At 43.8% G+C, this 16263-nt stretch overlaps 2 protein-coding genes across 12 annotated transcripts; one reads left to right on the top strand and one right to left on the bottom strand.

The window, feature by feature from the left end:
* The first annotated feature begins 52 nt into the window (after positions 1-52).
* LOC6730854 (protein Aster-B) lies at positions 53-14936 on the top strand. Of its 11 annotated transcripts, XM_039291004.2 has the most exons (12): positions 53-726; positions 5300-5590; positions 5773-6238; positions 7825-8074; positions 8578-9691; positions 9756-10008; positions 10083-10213; positions 10325-10521; positions 10793-11089; positions 12123-12570; positions 12638-12758; positions 13720-14936. In XM_039291004.2, exons 1-12 carry the CDS (start codon positions 446-448, stop codon positions 13753-13755), a joined length of 3885 nt encoding a protein of 1294 aa, XP_039146938.1. In that variant the 5' UTR covers positions 53-445; the 3' UTR covers positions 13756-14936. The 11 variants fall into 11 exon arrangements, with proteins under 11 accessions (XP_039146938.1, XP_016023277.1, XP_016023280.1 ...); XM_016179077.3 differs by having other exon boundaries at positions 7828-8074; positions 12638-14936; XM_016179080.3 differs by having other exon boundaries at positions 54-726; positions 12638-14936.
* Positions 14937-14964: 28 nt separating this feature from the next.
* LOC6730853 lies at positions 14965-15969 on the bottom strand. Its single transcript, XM_002077981.3, has one exon. It carries the CDS (start codon positions 15857-15859, stop codon positions 15170-15172), a length of 690 nt encoding a protein of 229 aa, XP_002078017.1. The 5' UTR covers positions 15860-15969; the 3' UTR covers positions 14965-15169.
* Between the last annotated feature and the right edge of the window lie 294 nt (positions 15970-16263).

Genomic DNA, 16263 nt, shown 5'->3' with positions numbered 1-16263 from the left:
TAATTTAACATCATATGGCCACACTATCCAAAATGGTGTAGCGCACGATGGTATTTATTTTCACACCGGACAGTATTTCTCGCCCCCTTCGCTGCGGTCCTACTTTTTATGCGCAAAAAGTGAAGAATATTTCGCTCCGTTCAGACGAATTTAACTGAATTTACACATGAATCTCATTCGCAAAAAACTCAAAGAGCGCATTTAGCTGTGCAAAAACTGAAAGTGCGTGCAAAAGCCAACGTAGCAGTGATAGTACTCAATTTTAGCAGCTGGAAAACCGAATGAAAAACGACTTCCGCAGACGTCGAAAAGTGCCACATAAAAGAAATAGGTGAAATAAACAAATAAACGGTGGAGACTCGATAAACAAAACCGCGGAGTAGGAGTGTCCAACGGGCGAAGGGGAAGGGCAGGAAGGAGGAGCGGCATACCTCGCCGTGTTGTCATGCATTTTGTCACACAGCAACGGGCACAACAGCAGCACCACAAGTCCTCCGCCTCCTCGTCCAGCTCCTCGCTGGCCTCCAGTTCCTCGTGCTCCGGATCGGGATCGGCATCGGGATCGGGTCTCGGACTAGGATCCTCCTCGCGCTTCGCCGCCCTGCGCAAGTCCGCCAGCCAGGGTGCCCTGCCCAAGTCCTTGGCCACCGCCCACAGCCTCTTCCATCGTCCTTCGTCCACGCAGGGCAAGCACAAGCGCACCGCCAGCCTAAATGCGACGCCCATGTGAGTTGCCACGCCCCCGCACGCCCACCTGCCCGGAAACTATGCTAGAACCTAAAGTTATGCCACTGCACGGAAAGAAATCGAGTAGTCGAAAGTTCCAATTGGAAGTATCAAGTGTTTCCTACAGTAAAGTGTTTATGTAAACTATGTAAAATATGTATGTAGAAATCAGCTGTATTGAAAATGTTATGCTTTTCAACGTTTTACTTTCAAACGTGCTGATCTTTAGAGACTGAAATATATTTTGTGTGTATGTATTATCTGTAGCACTGCCGAACTTGGAACTGATTTCTTTCCGTGCAGCGGAAACCTAAGAGCTAAGCGCGTTAATTTGTGGTGTAGGATTGCCCGCTGGTTTGCATGTTTAACCCGTTGCTAGTCATATTGCATGTCGTTTATAAGCCCCTCTTTGTTCCTTTCAGTTTGAGTTATCCACCCACACGCCCGCTGAAAACCTTTCCAAATCCGTGATAAGGCGGGTTGCCCCATTCTAATTGCCCCACACCTCGTACTTCGTGCATTTTGATAGCATTTGCGTTTATTGCGCAACAGTTGCCCCACCGCCAGGAGACGAATGTGTGTACATTGCGTTTCGTTGTGTTAAGGCGTTCTAGGATATCGATTTTCTGGGTCCCTGAGGCAGCCAACTAAAGCGAAAAGAGCCAGTAAACAAACAGTAGCTTTCTTCGCTGGAAAAACTGAGCCAATGTGTCTGGGTTATCAACGCACTTCGCGGGTTATCAGTTGAATTAGTGAATGAACTCGAAGTAGGGGAAAAATGGGTGCCTTAATTAATAGATAGCAAAATAAACAATGACTTTATTTAAATAGCAAGTGGAAGTTTTTGAGAATTTCGAAATTAAAAGTTAAATAGAAGATAAATAGCGTATTTGCCCATATTTTCATGCCCGAAAAAGTAATTCAATTAAACACACTTTTGCAGTCTTTAACCTTTCAAAAGTCAGGCATTTCAGTTGCTTTTAGTAAGGTGCTCATTTCGCAGCACATTTAAACACTCGCATTAAACTAGTAATTGACCAATTTTCAAGGACTTTCACATTTTACAGCTCTTGCGCCCACTGTACTCAAATGTACCACAAAAAAATATACAATTTGTGTTTTGTGCACTCAAGCGTTTTTCACGTAAAACTCGAGCATTTTCGATTGGCCTTGGCTGGATTTTGTGTTTGGAATTAAACAGTAGGAGGCTTTCTGCTCGGAAAGTGCATTTGGTTAGGAAGTTTGGGAGATATATGCTTGGTTAATAGCACGGCTAGCGTATGCAGTCGTCTGCTATCGGTGGGCGCGATTTTCCGACCCCGAGAAAACGCGAAACCGGGGGCACTGCCACTATTACGCCGACGGCTGCTCTCGAGTGCAAATCGGAACGTCGAACTGGGATGACGTGCCCGGCACGAGCTCCCACTTTCCGATACCACGGGCATTCAGTTTGAAGTCCGTATATCTCGCCATCGCGTGCCTTAGACAACCCAGCGAACAAACAAATGACAATCGAGAGCAAAAACAAAACGACAAAGCGGCTCTGAACACGGAAAATTAATTAAATAGTTAACAGCAAAACGTTGGATTTTCTGAGTGTGTGTGGGATAGTTCATAAATTAATGACATTTCGCCGAGCGGTGCTAAAAATAAGCATATTTTTTGCGCTGTTTACGTTTCGTCATCACTTTTGCGCGCTGGCCGAGACCAGACTTGGCCACTTTTGGCCACTTTTTTCGGCTGTTCCGCGGCGATGACATAGATTCGCTTGGACAATACAAAACAGCCAAACAAATGCCGAAGGAGGATATAAAGAAGCCGCCGAGGAAAACGCTGAATGTGGACGCAAAGAATGCCAAGCGAAAAAAAATGTAATACTGGGTTCGCTCCTCACTATTGATTTTTCTCCGGGCTTAAGTGGTTGTGGTTCAGAAGGTGCCGGGGGTTCCAATTGTTCCGCTGGCGCTGATGTAGCCATTACGAACTCTGGCTGAAGTAGTTACCCCTGTGGCCAGTGGCCTTTCGAATCCGACTTCCCTGACCAGTGGAGCACTCTGTGACCACGAAGGCCAAGGTTCAGGGGGCAGGTGTATCTATTATTCAAGCGCCCAGGCGGTGCAATTGCAATCGTAATGATTACCTGCGGTCGGTCTGTAGCAATAATTGATGCACAGTATATCGGTAATTGCGTTCACTGCTGAATGATATTTCCCATTGATAAACACACATATCTTTTAGTCACGCATTTTAAAACAAAGGCAAGTTTTAGTCATGCATACATATTGAAATTCACAACGACATTCAGCCAGGAAAAATTCCTGGAAATTTATATTATTTAATTTGGGAAATTATCGTTTGTTTTGCCTTTGCTTAAAATAAACAACTAGTTCCATATAGACGCCCCTAAAAATGTCTAGTAAATTATCTTTCTTAGTTAACTAAAATGGAAACTATATTTAGCACTAAATCACGAGTAGCTCATCTCGTATGTTCTCCACTTTCCCAGAATTTTCTTCCCAAACAATTACGTCAATTAAAATGAAATGTAATTGCGAATGGTTTCCTGTTTGAATTTATCATTGGCCATAATGTAAAGTAATCATTTCAAAAAAAATATTTTGTTTTTTTAAGTCTCATCTCAGTGGTCGTCACAACTTCTAAACTCCGCTTTATCACAAAGTATTAATTCTATATACAGATTATAGGCCATTACATTATCTCTGATCTTTCACACATTTTAGCTGACTCTTAGCAATTATGAATACACACTCGTTTAATGAGCGCGAATCATCATTAAGTCATTAAGTGCTGTTCGCGTCACTTTGTTTACTCGATTCGCAAATTATTCAAATGCATATATGCATTTTCATGAACTTGAACTGAACTTCGTGATAAGAAAAGGTCCAGACTCTATCTCGATCTCTATAGAAAGGGTGGATCTGGAATCTGCTGTATCAATTAGTTGCTGAGACTTCTGTAAACTGACAACTTTTTGATAAGGTCGATTATCTGCAAGGCGACTATTAAAGGGCGTCGTTTTACAATTGTTAGTCTCGAGTGCTGGGGAACTTAGAAAACTTAAAAAATCATTAAAGCCGATTGTGTCACGGCTCAATTTGCATACATCGAATTTTATAGGTGCCGAGTTCAGTTGCTCTTTAATGAGCAGATGTTTCGCTGAAAATGTTGCAAAGTGCATGGCGTACACTGTTTCGGGCTCAACTCGGTTAAACGGGCTTACCCCTTATTGTTTAAACAAATTCAGGCGAACGGAGCTTTTCCCCGACCACACTAATCGCTTCAGCAAAGCTTAATGCCGGACTATCTTATCGCTCTTATCAGCGGCTGCTGGCGTATACGAATATGCGAATAAACGCGTCAGTATTAAGAAAATAATAACAATTGTGTGGCACACTCACACACCCACACCATGTGAAAGGGGGGAGGGGGGCCATGGAATTGATTACAATCGTTTAATGGCAATTGGTACACCATTCCGTCGCAGCCCACTGAGGCGAGAGCACGTCTAATTGAGAATTATACATATAGAAACGTGTCAAAAATGCTGAGGCGAACGTTGCGAAAAAGTCGGAAACACCGGGTTCTCTGGTACGGCAAGATCCCAGCCAGCAAACTATCCGAAATAGTTTTTTGTGTGCTATCAACGATGCGAACAATTAGGGCAAATTACTTTCGAGCGAAATTACTTAAGCCGGCGATCAGTTAAGAAGCCACGATATCTTCTAACAAGCCAATTGACAATTGTCGATGGGACTTCGTATTTGCCATCTGCGTCTTTCTTATCGAAGTGCTGACTAGAGCCATAGATTGTGCTGCGGAAACATTAATGGTTCTTTGTTAATGGGCCAGAAGCTCTGGTCGTTGGATTAGCCGTTGAACTCTGGCAAGTGGTTTATAGCCTCGATATCCCATTGGGTTTCCTAGAAACGAACAATAGGAATACAATGTAACTGAGGCCGTTCTACCAGCGCTACTGATTAAGAACCATTCTAAAAGGTTTCCTTCCTATATTTATGAACCATTGGCTGTGAAAGTAATCGCGACTGTCTCTACTTCTAAACCTTTATCAACTTTAAATAATTAATTATATGGTAGCTGTTGAAATGTGTGCAACTGAAGTGGATCCACCTGTGCTTGATTATAAATCTGATTTACTTGGAACTAATTTGTGAAATCATGTGCAGTGTGCAAGCCAGTATTTTGTTGGTGTCAAGGACTCTATTTGCTGCTTTCGTGTAGAACTAATCCCCAATCCCCATCGCTCCTAATTGAATAGTTTCGAGTTTCATCGCCCTCAATTGCGGTGGGAAATGTTGCAATGGCTCTAGCCTGTCTAATGGATCCAATTTATAAATTCCCAGCTTGTGGAACTGTAGACTTTGAAGTCAGACCTATTCTACCCACTCCCAATTCTTCTGGTTTTATTCGATTTAAGGTTTTTATTTGGATTTACCCGATCTATTTAGTTGCTCCCGTTGTTCCGTCGTCTTGGGCATGTGTTTTGATTTGGCATTTGTTATTTTGATTTGTTTATATATGCATTTTATTGTAGGATTAAAGATAGTGATAAAACCAACCCAACAACATCAAGTGTAACCATAACCGCTCCGACTGCCGAAAGTTCGAGCAGTAGTAAAACCCCTGCCAATGCCAACATGATACCCGAGACCACCCAGCCCGATCAGCTCCAGTCACAGACACAGACACAAGCCCAGCTCCAGCCACAGTCTCAATCGCCGTCACAGTGCCAGCAGGCGCAGGAGAATCCCGAGCATCTCCAGCAGCAATCGCAGCCGGAGGAGGAGCTGCAGGCGGAGGCGCCTGGTAGCAATGCTGGCGACAGGTAGGTGGGATCAGTGCTCCGGAAACTCTCCAGCCAGGCCTTGGTCCAATTCCGTAAGAGATCTCATCATCCTTCCAAATTTGCATGCCTAGTTCAAGAGTTTTTCCATTTAATCGAAGTAGCAGTAGTTCGGGGTGCCCAATTGAATCCGTGCTAACCTCGTTTCCTTCTACCATTCACAGGCGCGATTCAATCACCGAGGAGATCACGATAACGAGCACCACAAACAGCAGTCTAAGCACCAAACTCCTGACCATCCAGGAAGCTGCCGGCGGTTTTGAGCAGAGCAGCGCCTCCGTATCGACGTCCTCCAAACAGATCGCTTCCACCACAGCCGGCGGTTCGCCACCAGCTGCTGCAGCTCCAGGTGCCAATGAGTTCAACGGCAGCGTCCTCCGGTTAAGCCAGGCCGTCACTTCCACTAGTCCCGGCTCCATCTCGAGTGCCGGCAACACAGCTGCACCAGGAGCCGCCCCGAGCATTAATATCGTGTCCAGCGAGTCCACGCGGGATCAGTCACAACAGCCGCACGGCGTCGACTTCAACGGCGCTCCAGGCGACAGTCCCAGCAGCCGGAAGAGCTCCACCAGCTCCAAGGGCAAGGCCAGCCAGGCCAAGCTATCCACATCCAGCAGTGGACGCGATGAGGTGAGTTCGAATGGCCTGCGTGTGGGATTTAAGGCGGGATCAGAGGACCATGTCGCTGGTTCAGAAAAAGTTTATCATGTGCATACAATTTCTACTGATATTTCTGCATTACGTTACTATGCTATGAGTCATGCCAAGTTGGTCAGTAACTAGAAACTAACTAAGCGATAAGAAATTTATTACACACCACTCGAATTTTCTAAGAATGCTTCATTTGCTACTTACCAGTATAATGCTATTTTTCACCAGTGAGCATGATAGTTCAAGGCAATCACATTGGCTTGGTTTAGCTTTATATAGTACAAATTTGAATAGCAACGTCACTTGATTGCTTTTTTATTAGGCCTATTTCTATGGGCTTACAAACCGTGTTGGGCTGGGCATCATAAAAAGAAGGTTTGAACCAAGTAGGGAGTGACTTCCGAAAATATATTTTTAAAATTTATAAGACATTTACTTTTGGCGTCTTGGTTTTATCCACGTTCTATGCAGTTTGAGGGTGTAAGCTTTTGTCATAATTTGAATGCTTAGAAAACCATGATTTCGAGTTGATAACCCTACACATAAAATTTGTTTTTGTTTGTTGACCTAATGATGATAATGGTTAGAGGCTTTTTTGTCACATCTTTTCAAGTTCGAATGAACCAATGTCAATTCTTTTACGTATCTATATATGAGTGGCAAGGGCTAGTCAAGAAAAACCTGACTATTTCGTTGGAATAGCGCGATGAGCTTTCAAAACTAGCCGTTTGTTTATTTTTCCCATTAGCCATCACACACGCCCCGAAAAAGGTGTGAAATTGGTGGAGCCAAGTGTTCGAATCAAATTAAAGCCACTCGAAGCGACGATCAATCGATCAGCCGATTGACAGATAGAAAGCTGCACAGATAGCCAGTTGGGCCGACAGATAGACATGGGCTATTTGGATTAATGGCCCCATATTGGCCATCTAACAGCCCAATCTACTTGCTGTGCGATAAGGAGCATGTGTCACCATGTGTGTACGTGCCCTCTCACCCCATCGAGGGGCAGCTGATTAGCTGATTAGAATCACCCTTCGATGCGAAAGCCAAAGCTCGCCACATAAATGTTATGGGCCCAAGCTTTTTTCGGGCCAACCGGGCGATGATAACGATTCGTGTGCGGCGGAGCTCTTCCATTGACGTTTGCCCGGCTGGCAATGCCAAATTAGAATTCGACAAGCGACGGAGCGTCTCAGCGCGAATATAGAGACAGCAAAAAAAAAAAAGAAAAAACAAAATAACAAACTAATATCGAGCATTGCAGCGAACTTTGTGTAAATAATTGGGGTCGTAAACGAACGACAAGCGTGTGGGGTGATAAGAAGTAAAACCAAACACCTGGCCGAAGAGACTTTCCTACGAACGGCCGTGAATCACCCGAAAAAAAGAGCTAACAAACAGAGTGTTGGTGCAAACAGGTGGCCAAAAAGCCAAAGGCAACGATACCCAACTGCCTGGCGCGATCCATTTAGAGTTAAAATGTTTGTACACGCCAACACAGTCCGCAATAAATGGAAATCCTCATGGTGTTTGATCAGCTCTCCCTCTCGCTTGTCTCCCAGCAGGACATCTCGCAGCACCGGCTAAGCGATCTCACCCAACACGAGCTAAGCCTGCTGCGCGTCGACCGGGAGCAACAGGTGACCAGCAGCAGCTCCACCTCCAACGAGAAGCCGGCCAAGCCGTCGAGGCTCTCGGAGCGGGCCAAGAAGAAGTCCTGGTACAACGTCATCTATCCCAACTACAAGTCACGGGCCGAGGACTTCAAGAAGCTCTTCAAGGACGTGCCCAACGACGAGCGCCTGATTGTGGGTGAGTTTTGAATAGGCCGGGTAGAGTAGCCCACAATGATTACCTTTGTTTTTCATTTAATGAAATCAGTCACATGCAGATTCAGTCCGATAAAGGTAATTATATTCATGAGCTCCTTTGAAGGCAAACTTTGCAAAAGCGTAATGATTTCATATATATTTATATTCCATTTAACTGTTAAGTGAGTCTATATAATATAGTTATCAATGAGTTACACTTTAAACACAAAAATAGTGCCTAATGGCAGTGATTCATAATGAGCAATCAATTTTTCATACTATGTTTTTTTAATTAATGTGCAGTACAGACAAATGCAATTGTGATAATTGACGACTGATGCAGTTGAGCATTAGAAAATCAGCTAGATCATTGGAAATTTTAATGTAGTTCAGTGATCTTTCGCTCTGATAAATGAACTGAGAAGTGTAATCATCAATGAATTCCCGTTAATGAAACACGCCTTAATTGAAGCAATTTACTCAAGTGATTATCTTCTTCCGCAGACTACTCGTGTGCCCTACAACGCGACATTCTGGTCCAGGGCCGTCTGTATGTGTCACAGAACTACGTCTGCTTCCACGCGAACATATTCAGTTGGGAGACCTACGTGAGCATCAAGTGGAAGGATGTGACGGCCATAACCAAGGAGAAGACAGCACTGGTCATACCGAATGCCATTTCGATATCCAGCGGCAAGGACAAGTACTTCTTTGCCACGTTCACCTCGCGCGACAAGAGCTTCTTGATGCTCTTCCGCGTCTGGCAGAACACGCTGATGAACAAGCAGTTTTCGCCGCAGGAGATTTGGAAACATGTGCACACCTGTTACGGCGACGAGCTGGGCCTGACCACCGACGACGAGGACTACATTGATCCCACGCTGAACAACGACAACGAGCCAGACTTCGACTTCCAGACGGCCATAGATGACGATAGCTACTCGCAGCGCCAGTCGCAGCAGTCGAATCAATCCAACCAGTCGAATCCCCTGCTTCCCCAGAGCGGAAACAGCAGCGCCAGCAGCGGCGGCGGCGTCCGCGCCTCTGCCCCCCGCAAGTCTAAAACGAAATATTTCTTCAATTCGTCCAAGTCATCGGCCAACGCCTCGGCCAGCGGATCGGATAACAATAAGACCAGGGAGAGCTCCCGCAAATTGAACAAGAAGATGAAACAGAATGCCAAGGAGCTGACGCTCAGCTCGGTGAAGCCGACGGAGCTATCGGTGAGCGTCACCATGAGCGCTCCCAACGTCAGCAGCAGCAGCACAGCGGGCTCCACCACTGCCTCCTCCTCCACCATTGCCAACCACACGGGCTCTGGCTCCGGATCGGGATCTCTGTCGGGCTCAAATACGGCGGCAGCCAGCGGCAGTGGCAGCGACAAGATGAGCGCAGAGAAGAAGGTTAGCACGGCTTCGAACTCGGCCGCTGTAGCAGCGGCAGCAGCCGCTCAAACGCTGGCCAGTGCCAGTTCCGGGTCAGGATCCTTGGAGTCCAAGATGGAAATGAAGCGAAAGCTAGGGAAAATCCATCGCCAACGCGAAGAGGGCAAAAATGCTGCCGAGAGTGTGCCGACAGATGTCTCCGACTCGTCTGATTCCGAGGAGAACAATTTGCCGTAAGTTTTAGGTGCCATGAGTTAATCTCATCTAACTAACATACTCCTTCTATCGCCCGCTTAGATTTGTGCCCACCACAGAGTGCACCTCGACGCACGAAGGCCGCCAGATCGTGCACACCATTCTGCCAATTAACGTGGACACCTTGTTTAATCTTCTGTTCAGCAAGTCCAAATTCATAACTGAATTCCATGCCATGCGCAAGTCAACGGACCTCGTGCTAGGCGAGTGGACCAAGAACGAGGAGGGTCTGCAAGTGCGCACAGTGAACGTCACTGTTCAATTGGCCGCCTCTGTGGGGCCCAAGACCTCAAAGGTGAATGTGCACTGGCCTCAAAATAGAAACGAACAAATAAACTGACTATCAAATGCATATATTGATTCCCTTAGGTAACCGAGTACCAGACGCAGCGGGAGTGTAGCAAGCCGGGAGAACTGTATTCCATAGACGTAAATAGTGTTAATGCAGGCATTCCATACGCGGAAAGTTTCAGTGTGCTCATACACTTCTGCCTGGCCAGGTGAGTCACCCAACTTGCACTCGGCGATGATAACTAGCTGGCTGATGAACAGTGCACAGATGTCACTCAACTTCTGACTTTTCTAATTGGCATTCTAATTCCGTTTCATAGAACTGTCGATGATCACACTATGCTCTCAATTCACACCCAAATCAAGTACAAGAAGTCGATCTGGGGCGTGGTCAAGGGCTTCATTGAGAAGAACACGTGGGCGGGCCTGGAGGACTTCTTTGGCGCTCAGTTGCATGCGCTCCAGAGCGAGACGTGCATTCCACCTGCCAAGGGAAAGGGTCGGCGGCCGAGGAGAGGTAAGCATTGCGACTCTAGCCGTAGCAACCAATTAACTACAATGCAACAACCACAACAACAAGAACAACAAATACAGCAACAAAGCAAAGCAATTTCTTTCTAATATTTTGTAATGAACATATAAAATCAGAGTTCGAATTCGATAACTGCCAATGCCAATTGCCATTGCTTCTTCTAACCACACCAAAACGCACGCATGCTCACAATAAACATGAAACCACTCGTTACGAACCAAAAGCAACATCCAGCTACAATCAACATACATCTCAGGCATGAATCAGCAATCCGCCACCTCCACGTCGACCACCTCCATCACGACAGGTGCCCTCCATACGGCCACCAGCACGGACAATGACAGTATCCAAGAGTCGCGACATCCCCATCAGCAGGATCAACATCAGCACCAGCACTTGCACATGCACCATCATCACCACCATCACCATGGTAGTCAGCATCATCATCACGATGCCAGGCACTCCCATCATCATCATCAGCCTCTGCTTCCCCATCATCAGCAGCATCCCCATCACTGGCATCACCGTAAGGCTGTACTTCAGTCCAGCAGAGGTACAGCTTAAGTATTTGGATCTTTTCTGACTAGCAATTGCCACAGGGGAATTTTGTATGTCTATCAGTACTAAAATATAGTTAGTTAGTTTTTTATAAAAAAAGCCCTCATAGATCATGTGGTCAGTTTTACTAAGCGGATGTATAAGTGTCGCAGCTTATAATCTACTCAGAATTAAGCTTAAACTCCTTAAAGAATCTTCAAACTTAAGAAAATATGTTATAAATAATAGTTTGAAACTTAATGACACTTAATTTAGAGTGATTTCGGATTCTCTACTAAATTACATCGTTCTTTTAATGCGATTAAGCTTAAGTTTAAATATACTTTTCCAAGTTAATTCGATAAGAGGCACAGCTGGCACTGCTAAAGATTTATGAGCACACGTGATGCCGATCATAAAGCAATTTCACCAATTTTAACCTTCTTTTGGAATGCTTCCTTTTATTAATCTAATAATTTTTTCTACTGGTAATGATTACTTTTAATTGCTTTATCAAGTTTCGATAAGGCTTCATTCATATTTTGCTTAAAGTTTTGCCCCCTTCTAGTTCATAATGGATTTACCTTCAACTAAGACACAAGAACTTGACCAACCAATTCGAATTTGTTCGCGCCTTAATTTCGTTAAAGAAAGCTAATATTATATTAATATAATATTAATATAATAAAGCTAATATTATGTCGATCATTAAATTTTTTGCAAGGATATTTTTCACCGCAAGGCTCGGTTCATTTTATAAAAAGTTATCTACTGGTAATGCAAACTTTTCTGAAGCTGTCCGGCTTGAATGATAATGTATCTTTTATCTTATATACGGTCTCTTGTGACGATTGCTAGCCCATCATGTACCTCCTAATCACTTGCTTTTTATTGCAGCTTAATTTATTTACTAGTGATTTATATTTTGTTGTACTCTTAATGTTGTGATTTTGTTGCCAGCCTATGTTCATTTCGATTCTTCCGTTCGAATGGTTTGATTTCTAACCGTTCCATATGCCATTCCTCCGCTCGTCCCCGTTTCTCCGCAGGTACCGCCACCCAAATTCGTCCTCTGGAGGAGGCAGTTGGTCCGGCCCCAGCCGGTGATCCACTGGAGACCCAAATGCTGGCCACGGGAGGTATTCCCGGGGCGGCAGTCGGCGCCGCCGCCGGTCATCCGCTGCTGCTCGAGGGCGGCAAGCAGCAACAACTCCACCACCAGCAGCAAATGCACCATCACCACCTTCAGCCGCACAAGCAGCACCTGCAGCAGCAGCAGTTGCACCTGGGCGGCGGTGACGGCCAGCCTCTGGCATCGGGTCAAGGGTCACAGGGTCACAGACTTAGACACAAGGGCTTGTGGTTGTTGGTTATACTCTTGCTGTGCTTGATGCTGGCATTAAATGTGATATTATTACTTAAGCTCTGGAGGCTGGAGGAACGCATTGACGTGGATCTCAATCGGCGGGCCCGCATGCCCAGTTTGGCGGCCTTGAGGTGAGTCCAAATCCATACTGACACCCAAATTCGATTTAATGTATGCAAATGGACCTACGCTTTTCAGTGAGCTGCCGAGCACGAATCAGGAATGGCTGGAATTGCTGCGAGACCAGGAGATGGCGCACGAGAATGAGCTGCACAAGTGGCAGCAGGTGCTCCAAACTGCCATCGAGCTGCTGAAAAAGGTGAGCATTGTCTGCGAAAAGATCACCAACGATAGCCACCTGCGTCAGAGCATTGAGTCGATGTCGATGGCGGGGCGCACTGAATTCTAAGCATCTCATTAGACGGTGATTAACAGCGGCGATCAGAGACATCGGCAAACAGCAAGAGCGTCAACTAATTGTATCTTTAACACTCACTACCACACACATGTATAATTGCAACGCGTTTCATAACTGCAGGGCAGATTTAAGGAGTCCATTTAACGTCCTCAGCGTTATGATAAATGAATTTTTACTGGATGCATTAGTTTTTTCTTTAAGAACTTGGTTGTTTTCCATTTGGATTTAATGTTTTCGGTTTTATTACTTACTACCGCCAAATTTAGTCTCATCTCACGAGCAGATGGAACGGTCTGAAAGTTTTGAAACGCACTGCACCAGCGGGCATTTGTTACTGATCTCCTAGTTAGCAATACACAAAACCCCAACTTGTGCATGTTCTATACTCTCGGATTAAGATACACATCCTCTGACACTGAATGTTAAGGTTAATGTTGAAAATTCATGTATCCCAATCAAGGCTTAACCTATGTTTTCCAACATCTATCTCGAGCAGAGTTGATAAGTAGTCCTTAAAGATAAGTCTGGTATTCCGTAGAACAAACTAAAGGCCAGCACGGTTAATGTATCATGAAGTACGATTGCAATTGTTATGAAAATCCTTTCAAAATTTTCATATTCTGAATGAAGAATGGGGAAGAGATTTCCATGGCACCACACAAACTCACTGTCAAAACCTTGTATTTTTGTAAGTAATTCTTAATTTGTATTTACCCTTGTAGCAAGTACTCATTCACTCTCAACTAACCCTTTTTATGTTTGACTAATTCGTATCTTGGATGCTTCCCTGTAAAACGCTTTTTGTGTGGAGAACATAAGTTTGCTTTTAAACTGTTTTACTCAAAATCCTTTTGTTTTTCAGACTGAAAGAACTTTGGCTGAAATCGTAGTACGCTAGCAGTAAAATGTTTTAACAAAATGTGCAAGTAAAATGAATCCAATCCAATTGTCTTCGACAAGTTAGGAATACACCCGAAACAATTTTTTGGGCCAAAAGCAAAGCCACCAAAAAATCTGAAAATGAATTTAAAATTCAACTAACATTTAGTCACAAACCCAATACACTTTGAAAAGAAATTAAGAACACAAACCAATATGTTTGTATGCATATTTAAGATTATGTTTTAATGGTAAGAAAAGCGCGTGTAATGTATGATCTAAGTAGCTGCATTTTAGTTAGACTAGAGCAATTGTTTTGTTTTTATCACGGCATTTACGTGTAGCACTTGTTTGCTTGGCTTTGCTTCAGACAAATGTATCTACAAATCCTCAAGTATTTCATATCTCACAACATACCAAAAACCGAAACAAATCAAGAGAGAGCGCCCTGAATTTTTGTTTTAGAAAATTCATTTACATGTCGAGCAAGCGCAAAACTGGCAAACTGGAGAGTATATAATAACTATAACTTTAATATAATTGCCAGTCCATGGCTAGGGGAAATTTGATAAAAACGATTATACAAAATACTTATTGTGTACAATACTTTTGTAAAACCAATCGAAACAATTGTGAGCAATGTTTTCGTTCTTTTGTATAACTCCTCCCAACTCTTTACCCTTTTTCGATTTTTGGCGCCCGTTTACAGACGATACCGATACCAATACCACAACAAGAATCAGAAACAAGATGCTTCGAACTATTTAATCCAAATCGCAAGTCCAGGCTATGGCCAGTAACTGCGTAACTCTATATACACCATATATATGATCCGTATATATGGCCAAGTATTGTTAGTCTGTAGTAGTTGCATTTTAATGTACCAGAGCAAAAATAAACAAAGCAAAAGCTAGAAAAAAAGCAGAAACTTGTGCGAATTGAATGCGAAGAGAAAACTAAATCGGAATAATTAAGAAAATACATTTAGATCTAAGCAAACAAAATTTATAAGTTGGTTAATACCACGCTAAAAACTAACTCTTGTCAAATTAATTTGGGCCCTAGCTAAATTGGCTTACGATATGTGTCACAAGTTAGTCTTATTAAACAGAACATACAAGAATAAGAAACCGAATGTTAAGCGGCAGCAATGAAAATTCTAATTTATTATAAAACCGAATAAATAAAATAAAAAAATAACGCCTTAATTTGATAAATGGGCAATAAGTTTTAAGGGTTTTTATGACATTTTTATTCAGGTATATAAACTAAACAATCCGTATTTAAGTACATATTCAATTTGGATCGCCTTCATGTGGGATTCGGTGCGGTCCATCACATGAGGGTCCATCACACACTGTGATTGAAGTTGTTGATTACTTGGTGCAAATTTGATTAGTTTGAATGAATGAAAATCTAATGGTATATCTCTTCTAAAGACGCCATCGTTTTACGACCGGAATCTGTGCATTGCTCAGTCGATCTACTGACCTGGTAGTCCGCATCTGTGAACCCGACTTCTTAAGCGAGTTCTTTGTGGTCTTCGTCTTGCTCTGCGAACTGGCATCCTTAGCTGTAGACTCTGCTCTTCTGGGCGAGAGGGGTGGTCGCTTCAGCTGAGTGGAACTGGTCTTGGCGAGCTTTGGCTGAGCACGGAATGATCCCTGCCCGGCTTCTTTCCTTCTGCGAGGCTGAATGACCACCGTCTTGGAGGACTTGGCACTGGTCTTCTTGCTGGACTGGGAGTGCCTTGGGGTAGCAGTCTTGGTCCTGCCTCGTCCATCGGACATCTTCTCCACCAGCTTCTTGATCACGTCCTTCTCGCTCGGCGGCTGGATCTTCAGGGAAGTGTGTTTCTTGGTCAAATGCGCGGCAGTTATGGCATTTGCCGCTGGCGGAGTCATCAATTCCAGTGTTTCTGGCAAGGGAAACTCCATTGCACTTGGGTTGTATTTGAAAGGTGTCTTCTTTCCGTCGGCAGCCCTACGTTCTGCTCTAGGCCGACGAAATGGAGGAAGATTTCCATTTGTGACCGCACCTTCCCGTTCCCTGCGCAGCCTTATGTGACGATTCACCATCAAATCAAAGATGGAGACTATCGGGGTATTCAGCATGGACGTCATCGTGTTTAAACGGGGTTAAAAGTTTGGAAAATTCTTTGAATGATTAGTGATAAAAGTGTATTTGGGGTGTTTGTACTGCTACAAGCTGAGTGGCTTGTTCGAAAATGATTTTTCCATGAACGTGTGATCTGACGTATTGGGTAGAGCTATTTTCTTAAAAATTTTGAAACCTTCGTAAATTGCAATTATTTAAAGACCAATTTGTAAGCTATAGACGTATATACCATAAATAAACACAAACGCTGACAATATAATTGCATACTTATAGGCTTGTAATTTTAATGTTATACCTTACGTATTGCGATCGTCTTACTGATAAATCTTGAGTAACGTAAAGTACTATTTTTTAAGCTTATAAAATGTGTGCAATATATGATGTAAACTATAAAATAAAGTTGATTTTT

This window comes from Drosophila simulans, chromosome 2L (assembly GCF_016746395.2).
Source record: "Drosophila simulans strain w501 chromosome 2L, Prin_Dsim_3.1, whole genome shotgun sequence".
In the NCBI taxonomy this organism is placed as follows: Eukaryota; Metazoa; Arthropoda; class Insecta; order Diptera; family Drosophilidae; genus Drosophila; species Drosophila simulans.
The sequence above is the reverse complement of the archived record's forward strand: the minus strand, read 5'-3'. Positions and strand labels throughout refer to the sequence as shown.